Source organism: Lagenorhynchus albirostris, chromosome 11 (genome assembly GCF_949774975.1).
Source record: "Lagenorhynchus albirostris chromosome 11, mLagAlb1.1, whole genome shotgun sequence".
NCBI lineage: Eukaryota > Metazoa > Chordata > Mammalia > Artiodactyla > Delphinidae > Lagenorhynchus > Lagenorhynchus albirostris.
This window is the reverse complement of record NC_083105.1, coordinates 7,602,994-7,622,257: the sequence shown is the minus strand read 5'-3', so window position 1 is coordinate 7,622,257 and position 19,264 is coordinate 7,602,994. Positions and strand designations below refer to the sequence as shown.

Genomic DNA, 19,264 nt, shown 5'->3' with positions numbered 1-19,264 from the left:
TGTTCAAACTCAGCCAATTAAGTAAGTGACATCATTGGGACTCAAATCCACGTTTTCCGATTCTAGTGCTGGGCTTTTATTGATTTTTATTTCCCTATAGCAGAGTTTCCTTCCGGAGTATATACATGTGTTTTTTTTTTTTTTCGGTACACGGGCCTCTCACTGTTGCGGCCTCTCCCGTTGCAGAGCACAGGCTGAGGACACGCAGGCTCAGCAGCCATGGCTCACGGGCCCCGCCGCTCCGCGGCATGTGGGATCTTCCCGGACCGGGGCACGAAGCCGTGTCCCCTGCATCAGCAGGCGGACTCTCAACCACTGCACCGCCAGGGAAGCCCTACATGTTTTGAATTCTCTGATTTCTTATTGTAGGGACTGCTTATATGTCTGTTGTATACTTAACCACACTTTGCTTTGTGTTATACATAATATAAATGACCATCACCCTCACTGGATTATGAGTTTCCTGAAGGTAGGGGTCACGCCTTACTCTAATGCCATGTACAAATTCAGCAAATATATATTGAGTGCCCTACTATGTGTCAGGCACCTGTGGAGCTTAAGTTTAGTGGTACGTAGTTAAATATTAATTGAAATTTTATGTTTGTTTTTTCAGTGTATCCGGAGTGTATACACCAGTAAGATCATAAGCAGTGATCGAGATCTCTTGGCAGTGGTGTTCTATGGTACCAAGAAGGACAAAAATTCAGTGAATTTCAAAAATATTTACGTCTTGCAGGAATTGGATAATCCAGGTCAGTAGTATTCTAAGATCAGCTTTTCCCTTACATGAGAAGGTCACTAACATGCACAAAGGGGGATGTGAAGAAGGAAGCAGATAACATCTTGACTGGGAGTATGCTTTCCTGCACAAGGGGGTTCTTACTGGGGTGTAGACTTTTGTTATGTGGGTTAAACAGCTCTGGGTGAGAAAGAGCTTCTGTTAGTCTTGTAAAACACTTATGCTGTTCTGACTTTTCTGCCCATTTGACTCCCTGTCTCTGATCAGGTGCTAAACGAGTGCTAGAGCTTGACCGCTTTAAGGGGCAGGAGGGGAAGAAACATTTCCAAGACCTAATTGGCCATGGATCTGACTACTCCCTAAGTGAAGTACTGTGGGTCTGCGCCAACCTCTTTAGTGATGTCCAGTTCAAGATGAGCCATAAGAGGATCATGCTTTTCACCAATGAAGATGACCCCCATGGCAATGACAGTGCCAAAGCCAGCAGGGCCAGGACCAAAGCTGGGGATCTCCGTGACACAGGTCGGCATTCCCCTGTTCTTTTATTTTATTTCTTTGGCCGCATTGTGCGGCTTGTGGGATCTTAGTTCCCCGACCAGGGATCGGACCCGTGCTGCCTGCAATGGAATCGAGGAGTCTTAACCACTGGACCTCCAGGGAAGTCGCCCCCTGTTCTTTTAACTTGGCACTTAATTTTTTTTGCTTTTTTATAGCTGATGTCAAATAGTTGCTTTTCACCCTTCAGAGTAAAATGACACAATATAGTGAAGCTGGGGGAGACCCCTATGTAATATTCCCAGTGAAAATGACCAGGCCATTAGTTGTCTGACGGGCTCTACCAGAGGGAGCTTTTCTTGACTTTAACGCCACCACAAATGGTGGTTATTTGAATAAGTTGTCTGAAGTCATTAGAGCAGCTGATCCCCTTAACCACTTTCTCTAAGTCCTGAAAATGTTTATAATCAATCTAGTTCTTTGGGAGCTTTTAACAGCATATTTAAACTTAACTGAAAAAAATTCTCCCTTGCTGGAAATTGTTTCCCCTCACTTTTGTCTATCCTCGCTCCAGGTATCTTCCTTGACTTGTTGCACCTAAGGAAACGTGGGGGCTTTGACATATCCTTGTTCTACAGAGATATTATCAGCATAGCAGAGGATGAGGACATAGGGGTTCACTTTGAGGAGTCGAGCAAGCTCAAAGACCTGTTGAGGAAGGTTCGCGCCAAGGAGACCAGGAAGCGCGTGCTCTACAGGTAGGCACTAAGCCCGGGTCAGCTGCCCACAAGGCCCCTAACTGATCATAAGCAGTGCATGGCTTTGACCTCCCTGGCTCCTTAACTCTGGGCTGTACCACTGCCTCACTGTTCCTCTAAAAAAAAACTTGCTTTATTTCAGGATAGCACAAGCTATTTGCTTCTCTTTCTCTAGAAAGAGCTGGTATGCTGTTTCTCCAAAATAAAACAGCTCTCCACTCCTTTGGGGTAAACAGTTGCGGCTAACGGTATCCTCAGTTGCACTCACTAGGACATTGTCTGTTTTCTTCTCCTCTGTAAATTGGGGATAACGATAGTACCTGGTATAGAGCAAAAACTCAATAAATTTTAGTTATTATCATTGTTGTTAAAATTGTGTTATTCTAATTTCTTATAAACTTGAGACCAATAAGAACCAGGTGGTTGGATTATCTTCCTTTAGAGACCTTTGACATTAGAATCCTAAGGCCGCCTCAGTGTTTCTTCCTAAAGAGCATCAGACTTTCATTTTAGACTAGTTTCCTCAGTATAGAGGAATAAGACCCTTGGTAGTTTTTGAGCTGTTTTCAAGAGATTACTGACAATTCTACTAGAAAACCCATGAAATTAAATATTTTAAGGAAACCATGAAGCAGCTCATTGCTACAGTTATAGTTTTGTCATTGTTCTCCTTTTCCTCCCAGGAACTATTTCTCTTTCCTCAAACAATTACCCTGTCACCTTTTCTCCTTCCTGAAATGGTAGAATATTGTTACTACTATAATTTGGAAATCTACACATATTGGTGGGAGTGGCAGGGGGGATAAAATGGTGGTTAAAAGTAGGTTCTAGAGTCAGATTGGCTCAGATTCTAGTCCTCTGCTGTGTGACCTGGGGTAAATCATGTAACTTCTCTGAGCCTCAGTAAAATGGGAGCAAAAATGGTCCCTCTTTATAGGGCTGCTGTGATGATTAAATGGAATAACATAGTAATTATAAACGTTAGCTATTCTTACTATTTTGTGAAAGAGTCATTATAGGATACTTGGTAGTAATAATAATAAATTGGAGCTATTTGAGAATTAATTGCCTAAGGCTTAGAAAATTATTATACTTATTCTTGCTATAATAAAATAATAGAATTATTTTATTGCATAATTATTATGTGCCAGGCACTGTCCTACGTTCTTTTTTTCTTTTTTTTGTGAATTTTAGAATTGTATTTATTTTTTATACTGCAGGTTCTTATTAGTTATCCATTTTATACATATTAGTGTATATATGTCAATCCCAATCTCCCATTTCATCACACCACCACTCCCACCCCTGCCACTTTACCCCCCTTGGTGTCCATACGTTTGTTCTCTACATCTGTGTCTCTATTTCTTTCTTTCTTTCTTTTAATAAATTTATTTATTTATTTTTGGCTGCGTTGGGTCTTTCTTGCTGCGTGCAGGGCGTTGCGGTGCGCGGGCTTCTCATTGAGGTGGCTTCTCTTGTTGCGGAGCACAGGCTCTAGGGTGGGCAGGCTTCAGTAGTTGCAGCACGTGGGCCCAGTAGTTGTGGCTCGCGGGCTCTAGAGTGCAGGCCCAGTAGCTGTGGCGCACGGGCTTAGTTGTTCCGCGGCATGTGGGATCTTCCCGGACCAGGGCTCGAATCCGTGTCCCCTGCACCGGCAGGCAGATTCTTAACCACTGTGCCACCAGTAAAGCCCTGTGTCTCTGTTTCTGCCCTGCAAACCGGTTCATCCGTATGTCCTAAGTTCTTTGTTAACATAATTACCTCATTTAATCTATAAAAACAGTGCTTTGAGTTGGGTTGAAACCTACCCATTAGTAACATTTATTAACCTTAAATCATTTCAGGTGAAGTTTAACATAAGCAGCTTGTTTTGTGCTGTGGGCTTTCACATTTTCCTTTCCTTGGTATGACACAAACCACATGATGTTATACTATAATTCTGTCTTAACTTAGAGTTATGACATTTTCAAGGTCGAAAGGTACCTTAGTTTATAGATGTGAACATTTAATATGGGGTGGGGGGACTAACCGATTGGCTCTTTTGGTTCAGAAATAGAAGCAAGGTCACTTGAAGCCTGAGGCCAGAGTAGACCACATTGACCAGTGCTTTTTCCCAGGATACTAAAATTTAGAGGGCACAACAATTTTAAAAAATTACTTTTGCAGATTGTGCAGTTTTTAAATTGGTTACATTTATTGTCAGCTCTCCTTCAGCAGCCTTTAAACAACTGTGTTTAACACCTAGTAAGCCGGAATGATTTAAAGTAGGAAGCCATCAAATGGGTGGTGTTATTACTGATGCCCATCTGTTACTAACACTCATCTCTGGGGCACATCATACATTACCAAATTGTACCATACCTACCAGGTGCTTGCTCCAGGAACCTAAAATTTCTAGTCAGGGCTCTGTCCCAAACCAATGTTCTTTCTACTGTGTGAACCAATATACCTTTGAATTAGCTATAACTTGTTTAAACATGTTCTCTTCTTTAAAGTAAATACTGCTAAACATTCTACAACAGTGAAGATTCGGTTATTAATTTAAGACTTTTCTTCTTTTGGGATAAAGGTTTTAAAGCTATAAATTTCCCTCTGAGCACTGATTTAGCTGCATCCTATACCTTTTGATATGTTGTGTTTTCACTTTCATTCAGTTCAAAATCATTTTAAATTTCCCTTGTGATTTCTCCTTTGACCTCCTGGGTTATTTAGAATTGTATTGTTTACTTTCCAAATATTTGAGGTTTTCCCAGATTTCTCTCTGTTGTGGATTTCTAACTTAGTTCTATTTGGGGTAAAGAACATATTTTGTATGATAGCAATCCTTTTTATTTTTTTCTTTTTGGCTGCGCTGCACAGCATGTGAGATCTTAGTTCCCTGACCAGGAATTGACCTGTGTCCCCTGCAGTGGAAGCGCAGAGTCCTAACCACTGGACCACCAGGGAATTTCCAATTTCAGTTTTTTTAGATGCATTTAGACTTGTCTTGTGTCTCAGTATATGGTCTATCCTAGAGAATGTTCCGTGTGTGCTTGAAGAGAATGTGTAGCACAGGTTAGTTTTCTGTTCTGCCTTTTTTCCCCACAGTATTGTATTGTAAATATTTTTGCATGTTGTCTTTATTATAGAACACATTTTCAAGAGGTCCTATTTGTGCTTAAGATGTTGATATAAATACGCTGGAGCAAAATGTTATAAAGGAAAAGTACCTGAGCTTTGAATCAAACATACGTGAATTTGAATACCAGTTTTCATTAGTTGTATGTCTTTGGGCAAGTTAGATAACATCCCTGAGCCTCAGTGTTTTCATCTGTAAAAATGACAACAATAAGGTTATTGGGTAGCAAGTAACAGAAACTGACTCTTGACTAATTGCAGCATATTAAAACAAAATCCTGAACAGGGTGGGTAGTATAGGAACCAGGGTGGCACCAGGAATCTAGAAAATAAAAATTATTGACAGTGTCTTTGGGGTACCACTGTCAGCAAGCATCCCCTCCAACCGTGTCCTTTCTTGGTCACTGTTTAAGACCCAGATTCTCAGGAGAATAAGTCTGATGGCTTGAGCCTGGGCCAGATGTGCCTATCTCTTGGTCAGGGTAAAGCATAGCACCTGGATGAACATTTTCCTAAAACTGCAGTGGGGCAAGGGTGGTTCCCTAAGAAAAATTGGGGTTTCATTGTTAAAATAAGAGGGAAGGTATAGTAGACAAGCAGAAGCAGCAGATAATATAGTACTTATAGGATTATAATGATGATTAAATGAGAGAATAACTGTAAAGTGATTTAATAAATTGCTAGGCTCTATTTAAAAAATCATTATTTTTATTATGGTACATTCTTTATCATTATTTTAAGGAGTTAACAATACATTCTGAGACTAATATTGTGCAATATAGACGCTGAGATGTATTACAGCAAACTCCATTGTATTATTAAAAAGCTTTATATTTGTATTCGAAAAGCTTAGGTTATTGGAGAGAATAAAACAAATCAGGGCTTGGGTGCCATGAATGAATTTTAGATAGGAAAATATACTCTTTCTGTCCAAATTAAAAAATTTTTCTCTCCTTCAGGTTGAAGCTTAAGCTCAACAAAGATGTAGCGCTCACTGTTGGCATTTATAATATGGTCCAGAAGGCTCTCAAACCTTCTCCAGTGAGGCTTTATCGGGAAACAAATGAACCAGTGAAAACCAAGACCCGGACATTTAATGTAAATACAGGCAGTTTGCTTTTGCCTAGCGACACCAAGAGGTCCCAGGTAGGTCTCTGCCTTCTTACTGAATTTTGTCCTGTTGAAGAGTTAACAGGGAGGGGGAGACATGATCAGCCTAACTAGTTAAATAACTTTCATGTGCGCATCTTTCTAGCCAAGCTAGAAAGTTGTTGTCATTACCCTTTGGAATATGGGATCTAGATCAGTAATACCTTGGGAGCTAGAAAGTTAGAGCCAGTATTTGGAAGAGGTGTCAGTGAAAACTTCAGCCCTCGATCAGCCAGCACATGCTACTCTGAGTCTTAACAGTCTAATTCCAGTACAGTGGCAGAAATTGTTTTATAGTTAACTAGGGAGATGAGCTAGGGAAAGAAAGTGTGTTAGGTGTGAAGTGCCCTCGTTTTAGGGAGATTTTTTTTTTTTTTGCCAAACTAACCAGTTTTTCCTGTGCCTTGAAATGATACCCTCTTTTTTTGCGGTATGCGGGCCTCTCACCATTGTGGCCTCTCCCGCTGCGGAGCACAGGCTCCGGACGTGCAGGCTCAGCGGCCATGGCTTACGGGTCCCGTGGCATGTGGGATCCTCCCGGACCCGGGCACGAACCCGTGTCCCCTGCATTGGCAGGCGGACTCTCAACCACTGCGCCACCAGGGAAGCCCCCCTCATGCCTTTCTTAATCTGAAAGACATACTAAGGATGCAGAACATTATCTCTCCTCATCCTCTCACCTTTGTTCAACTATAGAAGGATTTTTTTTAATTGAAGTACAGTTGATTTACAAAGTTCTGTTAATTTCTGCTGTACAGCAAAGTGATTCTGTTATATATATACATTTTAAATATTCTTTTCCATATGGTTTATCTCAGGATATTGAATGTAGTTCCCTATAGAAGGATTTGATATCTGAAATTAAAATCAAGTGAGTCATCCTTCCTTTTTAGTTATGCAAAACATGGGAGAGCGATTTTGCCTAAGTTCAGGACCTAGAAGGATCAACTAAGTGACTAAAATTAAATATTATTTTGATTCAACCCTCAAGATGTCTTTTGGAGCACAAATTTCAGGCCAGAGTGTCTTGCCCTACTTTTCAGGAGGAGAAGATGACAAGAAATTTCTCCTTCCATTTTGGAAGTAGCTAGTTTTCCATGTTGGTTTATTCATAGGCAGTAGCTCTTCCGGTTACTAAGTTTCTTTCTTGATTAACTGTGCCTACAAAAAGTCTTAAGGGCTCTGTTTTTGTTTATAACACCCAAATTTGACCTTTACTAAGTTCTGTTACTAATCACATATTTAGGATCAAAATGCAAATGTTAAAGTTTGGAAGTAGTATATGTGTATGTGTGTGTGTGTGTGAGCCTCCTACACTGAGACCTAGCACAATACCTGACGTAGGTCCTCTCAATAAGTAGGTAAGGTTTGAGCATCCTTTGTGTGTCAGGGATGATGCTGAGGGTTTAGTACACATTAAATGAGGGAAGGAACAAATGCCTGAAGAGCATGGCCTTTAGCACCAGACAGATGTGGTACAGTTCAAAGCCCAATTCGGTTGTATACTCTGGAGCAAGTTACTAACTGTAGAGCCTCAGTTCACTCATCTGTAAAACAGAGTTTTTAACATTTACTGCCTAGGATTGTGACAGATGATAAACTGGGTGGCAAAAGTAAAGTGCCTGGCTGGCACTCAATACATGTCAATTGCTGTTGATAGGAGGAAGATGCCTCTGATGAGCCCTCTTCCTGCTCCTTAGAAGAAAGCTGATTTTAACTTGCTAGGGTCATATGGCAACCATTTCGCATCTCTGTGTATCCTCGCTATGTGGCCCTCGTTGTTCCCCTCCTATAGACCTATGGGAGTCGTCAGATTGTATTAGAGAAAGAGGAAACAGAAGAGCTTAAACGGTTTGATGAACCAGGTTTGATTCTCATCGGTTTCAAGCCCTTGATAATGCTGAAGAAGCACCATTACCTGAGGCCCTCCCTGTTCGTGTACCCCGAGGAGTCCCTGATAAATGGTAAGGGGCATAAACCAGGGATAAACGAATAAGCCACGCAGAAGGCAATTTACCGAGCAGCATTCCTAAATGGCTGCTGCTGGAAACTATACAGGATGTGTTACTGGGTGTTTTGAAAGTGTTTCACGCTCAAATAAATTTTGGAAACGTGGGACTAAACAAAGTTAAAGAGATTTCTTTAGGAACTATAATATACTGATAGCATTGTGAATATCCAGGAGGGGATATGGAATTAGCATATTTAAAACTTAGTTGCTATGAAATTCTTTCTTTGAGGCATCAGATAAAGAGTTCGGGAAAAACTAAAAAACAGACCTGGCTTCTTCCCTAGTGTTGCGATTAAGGATGATATGAACTTGGCCATTGGGTTTATTTGTGCTGTCCAGACCTATATTCCTCTGTGCTATAGCTAATGAACCTCCCAGATCTGACCTGACTGGTTTTCATTAGCAACTAGGGCTTATGTCATTAGCCTAATGATAGTAAAAGTGAACTGACAGTAATAATTCACACCCCTAAATGGAGTATTTGAGGTGCCCTTTCCTTTCTCTTCCTTTCTATGCCTCTGCTACCCTCACTTTACCCTCACCTCTGGGTCCATCACCCCTGAGCTATCAAAGTATCATAAATGCTTTTAAGAAAATGTGAGAGAAACTGTAGGTTTATAACGTGGGCTAAGAAAGGAGGAGACATCTTTAGGATATAGATCCCTGGGATGTTTGTTTTCCAGGGAGCTCAACCCTATTCAGTGCTCTACTCACCAAGTGTCTGGAGAAGGAGGTCATGGCAGTGTGCAGATACACACCCCGCCAGAATGTCCCCCCTTGTTTTGTGGCCTTGATGCCACAGGAAGAGGAGCTGGATGACCAGAAAATTCAGGTGACTCCCCCAGGTATGTGAAAGAGATAATTTCAGTGCTTCTGAACCTTGCTTAGCCTTGGAGTCATTCCTGGGATACCAACTCAGACCTGCTGAACCAGAGTCTCCAGGAGTGGAGCCTGGGAAATGTGTGTTTATAAGATTGCACAGGTGAATTTGATGAACAGCCAGGTAAGTCTGTCAAATATGGTTGTGCAGTGCACAGCATGTACAACTGTACAAGGCAGCTCTGCAGCCAGGGTTGAAAATTGACTTCATAGGGACTGTTTGCAGGTTACTGGCATAAGTTCATGCAGTCTCACTGCTGACACATTCTTTACTAAAAACCATTGTTTGGTACCCTTGTAATATTTAATGGTTGGTTTATCTCTTGTGTACACCAAAGCAGTGAGGTATCATGGAATGACTGTGGTTTTTTTTTTTTTTTTTTTTTTTTTTGCGGTATGTGGGCCTCTCACTGTTGTGGCCTCTCCCGTTGCGGAGCACAGGCTCCGGACGCACAGGCTTAATGGCCGTGGCTCACGGGCCTAGCCCCTCCGCGGCATGTGGGATCTTCCTGGACCGGGACACGAACCCGTGTCCCCTGCATCGGCAGGCGGACTCTCAACCACTGCGCCACCAGGGAAGCCCCTTTTTTTAAAAAAATATTTATTTATTTATTTGGTTGCACCGAGTCTTAGTTGCAGCAGGTGGGCTCCTTTGTTGTGGCTCTAGGGCTCTTTAGTTGCGGCTCCAGGGCTCCTTAGTTGCGGCTTCAGGGCGCCTTAGTTGCGCCTCACCTGCTCCTTAGTTGCAGCATGCGAACTCTTAGTTGCAGCACGCATGTGGGATCTAGTTCCCTGACCAGAGATGGAACCCAGACCCCCTGCATTGGGAGTGTGGAGTCCTATCCACTGCGATGCCAGAGAAGTCCCATGACCGTGGGTTTTGAAGTCACACTTGACTTTGTCTTACACTTATGTGTCTGAAAGCTCACTTTCTTTTGTTTTAGACCCTTCTCTGCCACCTGTTAGTTGGCCAACTTGGGCAAATAATTTTTTTTATTTTTATTTATTTATTTTTTTGTGGCCTCTCCCGTTGTGGAGCACAGGCTCCAGACGCGCAGGCTCAGCGGCCATGGCTCACGGGCCCAGCCACTCTGTAGCATGTGGGATCTTCCCGGACCGGGGCACGAACCTGTGTCCCCTGCATCGGCAGGTGGACTCTCAACCACTGCACCACCAGGGAAGCCCTTGGGCAAATAATTTAACCTTTCTGTTTATGTTCCTTATCTGCAAAGATGAGAATTCTGGAACACCTTTCTCTCAAGGTCAGTTCACATTTGAAATAAGTTAATAAACAGATAAGTGCCTAGCACAAAGCAGCCAACAGATGACTACTAGTCATCCTTCTTTTTAAAAAATATTTATTTATTTATGGCTGTGTTGGGTCTCTGTTGCTGCGCATGGGCTTTCTCTAGTTGCGGTGAGCGGGGGCTACTCTTCGTTGCGGTACATGGGCTTCTCACTGCGGTGGCTTCTCTTGTTGCAGAGCACGGACTCTAGGCACGCGGGCTTCAGTAGTTGTGGTGCGCGGGCTCTAGAGCGCAGGCTCAGTAGTTGTGGTGCACGGGCTTAGTTGCTCTGCGGCATGTGGGATCTTCCCGGACCAGGGCTCGAACCCATGTTCCCTGCATTGGTGGGCTGATTCTTAACCACTGCGCCACCAGGGAGTCCCATCCTTCCTCTTTAGCCATGCTAATAAAAATTATAAAGTAAGTCTTTGAATGCGTTATATTTCCAACCCTGGTCATGTGAATGCTCAGGAACACCTTTTATGTCAGTTCTGACGCTTTGTCTCTCAGCTCTGTGCTGATGAAGCAGAGGCTCTCCAAGCCCCATTTCTCCTTTGCCAGCGGGCTCTCGGTGATGCTCTGTCAATAGTGGGTGCTAGAGGGAGACATTAGGGCCATGGAGAGCTAAGAGACTTCCTCTTGCTCAGTGCTGTTGGCATTGCCAGCAAGGGCTCTTCACCTGGCAGCAGCAGTGGGTTCCAGTCTCTAGATTTTTCAGTCTTTCTAGAGCCCGTCAGCAACTGGACAGGGTCAGGCTGGTAACCGTTACCTCTTCCCTTCTAGCACATGGTGGGGACTGGGGAGCAAAGGGGAGAGGTTGAAGCTCGGAGGAGGGGCCGACAGAGTTGGATGTAGCCCTCCAGGGAGGGGCACTGTCCACCTGGTTCTGGGTGTATGGAAAAAGCTGGTGGCTGAAAGCTGGCTGGGGCGACACTGGCAGGAACAGGAAGTACCTGAGAGGGAAGGAAGAAGTCTCCTTTCAGGTCCCCCTCTGGAGACTCCAAAGGGAGTCTGCTAGGCAGATGCTAACGGGAATCAGCTGGTAAAGGAGAAATGGGATTTGCAGGGTCCTAGCTCCAGCAGCACAGCACGCAGAAGGGTGAATTGGAGCTGAGAAAAAAACAACAGCTCAGGAGACTTCCCTGGTGGCACAGCGGTTAAGAATCTGCCTGCCGATGCAGGGGACACTGGTTCGAGCCCTGGTCCGGGAACTAAAATCCCACTTGCTGCGGAGCAACTAAGCCTGTGTGCCGCAACTACTGAGCCCGTGTGCCACAATGAGAGAGAAGCCCACCGTGCTGCAACAAAGAACCTGCTTGCCTCAACTAAGACCCAATGCAGCCAAAAATAAAATAGATTAATTTTTTTAAAAAAGGAATTAAAACGATAGCTCAGTGACTGAAACCTTTCGTTGAGTCAGATCTCCGAAAACGTATTTTTCTTTCTTCTTCAGGCTTCCAGCTCATCTTCTTGCCCTATGCTGATGACAAACGGAAGGTGCCCTTTACTGAAAAAGTCATGGCAAACCCAGAGCAGATAGACAAGATGAAGGCTATTGTTCAGAAGCTCCGCTTCAAGTACAGGTGAGTGATGGGTCATTCACAGGCTTTCTTCTGGAACTGCCTCCTGAGTTGAAGGTCGTACTGGAGATTTGAGTTAAGCATAAACCAAGAGAATGTGATTGTATCCTTTTCCATTAACTGATAGATAATTAGTCTTTAGAAGCTATAGGGAGAGTGGAAGTTCTTTTATTGAAGGCTCTGGAATTGTGCTAAGGGTTCACAGCTGGTTGACCTGCTGTGTTGTGCTTAGAAAGCCAGGTTGGTTAGGTGAACAAGCTCCGCAAAGCAGCAGTAAGGAGAAGATTCTTGGTTGGCCTTCTCCTTGATTGTTTGTTGTCACATGGTGAGTAAAAGCAAGTAAATCCAGTGTAAATTGTCATGGGGTTGAAAAAATGATTATATAATGCACATAGACCATCTCCCAGAACCCGCATAAGGTGACACCAAACGTAATTTTTTTCACATTTCATCTTTTGTCTCTGGGCTACTTCCCTAACTCTTCCGACCTGTGGGCAAAGTGACCTTCTTTCTCCAAAGGAAACCTCCTGGTATAGTCCTTTGTTGGGCAGTTGGAAGCATTGTTAAGGTTCTACCATGTGCCATGCACTGTTCTAGATACAACTCCAACAGTATCTCATTTATTCTTCATGAGAACCCTGAAAGTTTTGGTGCCCATTTTACAGGTAAAGAAACTGAGGCTTAGAGGAGTGAGGCAGCTTGCCGAGACTCACCCACCTAGAAGGAACTGGAGCCAGGATTCAAGTGTAGGACTGTATGCCTCTAGATTCTTTCTGTTTTTACTTTCATGTTCTATCGAATATGGGAAGAAAGAATACTCAGGTTCGTTGTCTCCTCACCTCCCACCATCCCTCTGTTGTGTTTTCTCTGTACTTACCTCCTCTGGCCCTGCCTCCTCTGTTTCTGTCTCTGTCCACAGCTTCCAGTGACAGACAGGTGGGCAGGTATTGTTTTGCTTTAAAATTTGCTTCTGGATCCCTAGCATTGGACAATAAACTGAAAATTGGAAAGAGAGAAGTTGATTCAAGAGATAAGATTCCCAACTGTTTTACCTGGGGTGTATTTCTCAGCTGACCTTGGGCCTTCATTGTCTCAGCTGGGTTTTTAACTTTATTATTTTAGTTTTTAAATGTTTAAATTTTTATTTTTTAACTGATTCATGCCACTGTTAATGTTTTAACAGAAGTGACAGCTTTGAGAACCCAGTGCTGCAGCAGCACTTTAGGAACATGGAGGCCTTGGCTTTGGATTTGATGGAGCCCGAACAAGCCGTGGATCTGACACGTAAGGAGGCCGTGACTGAGTTGAGAAGTTCTTTTCGTGGGAGGCTTTCGTGTCCATTTTACTCTGGACCAGTAATATGGATGCATTTCCTAGCACCCTCTAAGTACACAACCTTGTGGTCCAGATCATCTCTGCCTGAGAGGTTTCCTAGACCAGCTTAGATTGCCTGGGAACGGGTTTGGCCGATTCTGCAGTAAGAGGAGGAGGAAGTGCCAGGCTTCTGAGACCTGCCTCTGAAGTAGACCATCCATGACTACATGTTGGTAAAAGTTAAAAACAAAAATCTGCAACATTTATTGAGTGCTTACTGTGTGCCAGGCCTTGTTGTCCTGTGTGTTGACTCATTTGTTCTGCGTGACTATGAGGTAGGTTCTGTTACTGTCCCTAGTTTGCAGGGAAGGGAGTGATTTGCACTAAGTAGTAAGTGGTGGCTGTCGGCGCAGAATCCAGTGAGTCTGGCCCAGAGCCCTTGCTCTGAACCACTATGCTTACCTTACTGCTGCTCCATCAGACGGCGTGCTCTGCCCTGAGAAAATGGACCTCGTTACCCAGCATGGAGGACATTTGCCTGGCCTCCCAGGCTGAGGTGTTCTGAGCTCCCTGCTGGTCCCTTTCTGGATTGTGGTTCTCTCATGTACTTCATAAGAGGATGCATGAAGTTTAGCAATGTAAGTAAATACCCACTGGAAAACAAATTGGATTTAATAAAGACTCTTGACAGAGGATGAAAAGATCAGAACAGTTAGTTCGGCCTGCTTAGCTTCCCAGTTATTATTGATCTCTTTCATGCTAGCGCCAGCATTAAAAGCATGAGTTGTTGGACGTGTGTCTTGGTGGTGACTGTCAGCTGGGCCTGGCAGAAGAAGAACCCTTGAGTGAGGCAGCCCATCTCTTCCTTTATGGCCTTTAGGCAGATCAGGAAGTCAATTGCCTAGTCTCTAGCAAGATGGCTAGAGACACAGACTTTGGAAACACCCGATGTAGGTAGATTTGAATCCCAGCTCTCTGGCACTTATTAAATTGCGTGGCCTTGGAACAATACTTAATCTCACTGAAGCCCAGTTTCCTTATTGGTAAAATGGGGATAATGATCTGTCCTTACAAGGTGTTAACAAAATATAGGCCCTGACACTCGGGAAGGTGCTCAGAACACAGTTGTTCTCCTTTATTCCACAGCCGTGTGCTCTACTTACTAGCGCCCCAGCCTCTTGCCTTCTCTCTTCTGGCCCTATACTTTTTGGGAGAAAGTCTTGTTTTCTCTTTCTACTTCTATTTTTCAAAAACAATTTTGGCTGCTGTAGTGTTTCCTGTAAGCTAAATGTCTCAGGTTCCTGTCTTTAGCCCTTTCTTCTCTTCTTTCTGTTGGTTATGTTATCCACTCCCATAGCCTCAAGTATGACCTCATGCCCACAACCCCCAAACCTGTATCTCCAGCCCTGTCCTTTCCTCTAAGCTCTGGCCAAAGCTTCCAGCTGCCCAGGTGACATCTATTGAAGGCCCTGGGTATCCTACTGCTCAAACATGTGACCCCTTTGACTCTTTGTTCTTTCACATCCCTCGCTCACTTCTAATCAAATGTGTCTGCTTCTCTGTGACACAATAAGGCTTTCTTTTTTTTTTTTTCCCGGTATGCGGGCCTCTCACTGTTGTGGCCTCTCCCCTTGTGGAGCACAGGCTCCGGATGCGCAGGCTCGGTGGCCATGGCTCACGGGCCCACCCGCTCTGCGGCACGTGGGATCTTCCCGGACCAGGACACGAACCCGTGTCCCCTTCATCGGCAGGCGGACTCTTAACCACTGTGCCACCAGGGAAGCCATAAGGCTTTCTTTTAATAAATACCTTATCAAAGACTCAAAATTGTTTTCTTTCTTCTTTTGGCTTTGTCACACCATACTGTTTTGGTTTTTCTCCTATGCCTGTGGAGACCCTAAGACTTCTTTGCTGGACCTGCTTCCCTTTTTTCTCCTCTAACGTGGAAGTGTGCTGGGTTATCCTGGGCGCCATCTTTCTCTGTCCTCTCACTTGTCCCTGCATGGCCTCATCAGGCTACATCAGTGGTTCTAAGTGTGGTCCCTGGACCAGCAGCACTGGTATCTCCTGGGAACTTGTCAGAAATGCACATTTTGAGCCCTACCCCAAGCTGACTGAATCTGAAACTCAGGTTGAGGCCCAGCAACGTGTGTTTTATTTTATTGTATTTGGCCATGCCGTGTGGCATGTGAGATCTTAATTCCCCGACCAGGGGTCGAACCCGTGCCCTCTGTATTGGAAGCTCAGAGTCTTAACCACTGGACCGCCAGGGAAGTCCCCAGCAACATGTGTTTTAACAAGCCTTCCCGGTGATTCTGAGACATGCCACTGCCTCTAGCACATTGGTTCTCAACTTCGGCTATACAGCAGACTCATCTGGGGGACTTAAAAAAAAATCTGGCTCTTTAGGCCTCACCCCAGACCAATTAAATAAGAATCTCCTGGGCATCAGTACTCTTTAAAAGTCCCCAGGTTGAGAACCAAAGCTCTAGTAGAGATTCCTGTAACCTGGAACTTGGGGCTTCTGACACGGTGGGAGCGCAGTTTGACGGTGACGTTCTGCCGTCTTGTAGGTACATACACCACAGGGCAGGAGCTCCCCTCTGTACTTGGCAAACGTGGTCACATGAGGAGATGAGACATTCATCTCATCACGCTTGCCCTTGATGTGACCCAGCTCTCAGCAAAAGCTCTACAAGCTATACAGCTGTAAGAAAGGAAATAAAAATATTATCTTTCCCCCAGAGCTTCCTTTGCCTATTGCATTTGCCTTGGGGAATGTTCCTGCCACCCCAACCACTCACCTCCTCCCCCGCCCACCCCCACATCTCTTATTCCATCCATAAGTCCTGCCAGTGCTGTCACTTCTCAAGTTACAGTCCCATTGCCACCCCCCAGCCCCCGGCCGCCCCACTCACACACACTGCTTCAGCCTTCTGTCTCACCTTCCGTCAATTCATACTCGACACAGCTGGCAGGCAGGGTGATCTAAAACGTCCATCTGATCACGTCGCTCCCCTGCTTGTAGACCTTCAAAGGTTCCCCACTGCTTTTAGGATAAGGCCTAATTCCTGGGCAGGCATTCGAGGCTTCCATGACGTCGCCGTGCTTGTCTTTCTAGCCTCCTTGCTGGTCCTGCCCATCTCACACCCTGCCTGCAAGCTGTGTGTCACTGGCTGTCTCTCACCCCTGTGCCTTCTGCTTAGACTAGTATCTGCCTGAGGAAGGACACTCAGCTTGCGAGACTGTGCTGCACAGAGTCCTTCCTGACCCGTCCTGTGTTCCAGCGTGCCCTGTACGGTCCCTTTCTTCATGGCACTGTGCAGCTCTATTGCATTGGTGTTTTTACCACCTCCTTATGGCGCGTGGACTGTAAGCCCTGAGGGTACAGACTCTTGTTTGAATCCACAGGGTCTAGCCCGGTTCTCAACTCTCCCGCTTCCCAGCTGTTTGACTTCAGGAAAGTCATTTAACGTCTCTGACTTCCACCTCTGTAAAACAGGAAGACAGGTTTACCTACCCCGGAGATTGTTAGGAGGATTAAATAAAAATAATAAGTTTAAAGCATTTAGGAGAGTGCCTGGTTGTCAAAAGTGCTCATTAAGTACAATTGTTAAAAGCTACTTGGTAAATGTTAGACTTCGAGCAAATGTATTCATGGCCAGCTCAGCTGCCTTGTGGACCCTCCCCCATCTCAGCAATTAAGTATTTTCTCCTCCGGTCCCAGTAGAGTTGGACTGGATAGGAAGCCAGGGCTTGTGACTTCACAGGCCACTCTTCTTGTGTTTTTATTTTCTAGTGCCCAAGGTTGAAGTAATGGACAAAAGACTGGGCTCCCTGGTGGATGAGTTTAAGGAACTTGTCTACCCACCAGATTACAATCCTGAGGAAAAAGTTCCCAAGCGAAAACAAGGTAAGGAGCTGGGTGTGGACGTTCAGTGGGTTTTTGGGTTTTTTTTGGTTTTGTTTTGCTTTGTTTGTTTTTCTTTTTGGCCACACATGTGGCTTGCAGGATCTTAATTCACTGACCAGGGATTGAACCCAGGCCCTCAGCAGTGAACTCATGGAGTCCTAACCACTGGACCGCCAGGGAATTCCCAGTGGCTTATTTTTTGGACCACCAGGGAATTCCCAGTGGGTTATTTTTTAAAGTTGCCTTTATAGTCCTATCACAGAGGATAATGTCCTTTCAGAAATTGGTATACAAACCTACATGTTTACAAACACAACATATTTCAGCACAAATGAAACAATATTCACATTGTTTTCTAGTTTATTTTGTTACTCAGCTATATATGTTGGGCAGGTATTTATATCTACACTCACATATCTACCTACTTAAAAAAAAATAAGGCTACAGAGTACTTCATTGGATAGATATACACAATTTATCCAACCAGACCTTTACTGATGGATAGATATACTGCAGTGAACAGGAACCACCATTGCATACTGGTGTGAGCAGTTACACAGCATAAATTCTTAGCAGTGGAATTGCTGGGTCAAGGTGTAGGCATTTAAATTCTGATAAGAATTGCCAGTTTGCCTCTGAAAAAGTGATACAGTTTATACCCTATCCAAGAAGGGATTGGTGTGTTTCCCTACACTCTCACCAATTGTAGACTTTATATACTTTAAAAATTATATATTCACAAAAAAATAATAGAGGGAAAATGTATTCTGTTTTGATTTGCAGTTCTTCAGTTATGAGTAAGATGTAGTTTTACTGGACTTTTTTTTTCTGTGAACTCCCAGTTTGGGGCTTTAACCATTTTTCCTACTAGACTGTCCTTTTTCTTACTGCTAGACCCAAACAAAATGTCTTTACTGCGACTGTCACATTTTTGAGGACAGCACGTTGTGAATTCCTCAGCATTTGGGAATAATTCTGTCTTAGGTTGTAATCCTTTTAACTATCTTTGCTCAAGTAAAGCCAAATTTGGGCCTTGCTTGCCCCGAGACCCATGAGGAAGTGGAGCTATGAGAGGTTAGGTTTGTGGTCATTGCGCTTTCTCCCTTTTGCATCAGAAGTGATTCCTCCAGTGCCCTGTGTGCTGTCATAACTTTTCACACCTGCATGAGTGTGATTTATATATTTGTTTATCTCACTCAGCCTGCATGTTCTTATCACTTAGCATGGCGCCTTGGTACTGACAAGGTGCTCTGTAAATGCTTTTTGTTTTGTTTTGTTTCCAGTTTTATTGATATATAATTGACATACACCATTGTATAAGTTTAAGGTGTACAACATAATGGTTTTCTTAAAAATAAATTTATTTATTTTTTGAATTTTTGGCTGCATTGGGTCTTCGTTGCTGCGCGGGCTTTCTGTAGTTGCGGCGAGCAGGGGCTAGTTTTCATTGCTGTGCACGGGCTTCTCGTTGCGGTGGCTTCTCTTGTTGTGGAGCACGGACTCTAGGCGCGCGGGCTTCAGTAGTTGTGGCATGTGGGCTCAATAGTTGTGGCGCATGGGCTTAGTTGCTCCGCGGCATGTGGGATATTCCTGGACCAGGGATCGAACCCATGTCCCCTGCATTGGCAGGCGGATTCTTAACCACTGCGCCACCAGGGAATTTAGTGAACATCCAGGATCTCATGTAGATACAACATTAAAGAAATAGAAAAAAAATTTTTTTTCCTTGTGATGAGAACTCTTAGGATTTACTCTCCTAAAAATCTTCATATGTAACATACAGCAGTGTTCATTATCTTTATCACGTTGTACATTCCATCCCTAGTACTTCTTTATTCTGTAAGTGGAAGTTTGTACCTTTTGACTGCCTTCACCGAGTTCTCCTTGCCCCTACTCCCCACTTCTGGTAACCACAAATCTGATCCCTTTTTCAATGAGTTTGTTTGTTTGTTTGTTTGTGAAGTATTATTGACCTCCAACACAATGTTAGTTTCTACATAGCATAGTGATTCAGTATTGCTAT

At 44.0% G+C, this 19,264-nt stretch overlaps 1 protein-coding gene across 8 annotated transcripts in view; it reads left to right on the top strand.

Moving 5' to 3' along the window:
* Positions 1-19,264, top strand: part of XRCC6 (X-ray repair cross complementing 6) — a 40,030-nt gene that overhangs the window by 8,074 nt on the left and 12,692 nt on the right. For all 8 annotated transcript variants that reach the window (XM_060166710.1, XM_060166709.1, XM_060166708.1 and 5 more), the window contains 9 exons: positions 614-752; positions 1,007-1,261; positions 1,809-1,992; positions 6,069-6,255; positions 8,054-8,222; positions 8,953-9,114; positions 11,888-12,017; positions 13,198-13,298; positions 17,128-17,241. In XM_060166710.1, the coding sequence (XP_060022693.1) occupies positions 614-752; positions 1,007-1,261; positions 1,809-1,992; positions 6,069-6,255; positions 8,054-8,222; positions 8,953-9,114; positions 11,888-12,017; positions 13,198-13,298; positions 17,128-17,241 (1,441 nt within the window). The remainder of the gene's footprint in view (positions 1-613; positions 753-1,006; positions 1,262-1,808; positions 1,993-6,068; positions 6,256-8,053; positions 8,223-8,952; positions 9,115-11,887; positions 12,018-13,197; positions 13,299-17,127; positions 17,242-19,264) is intronic.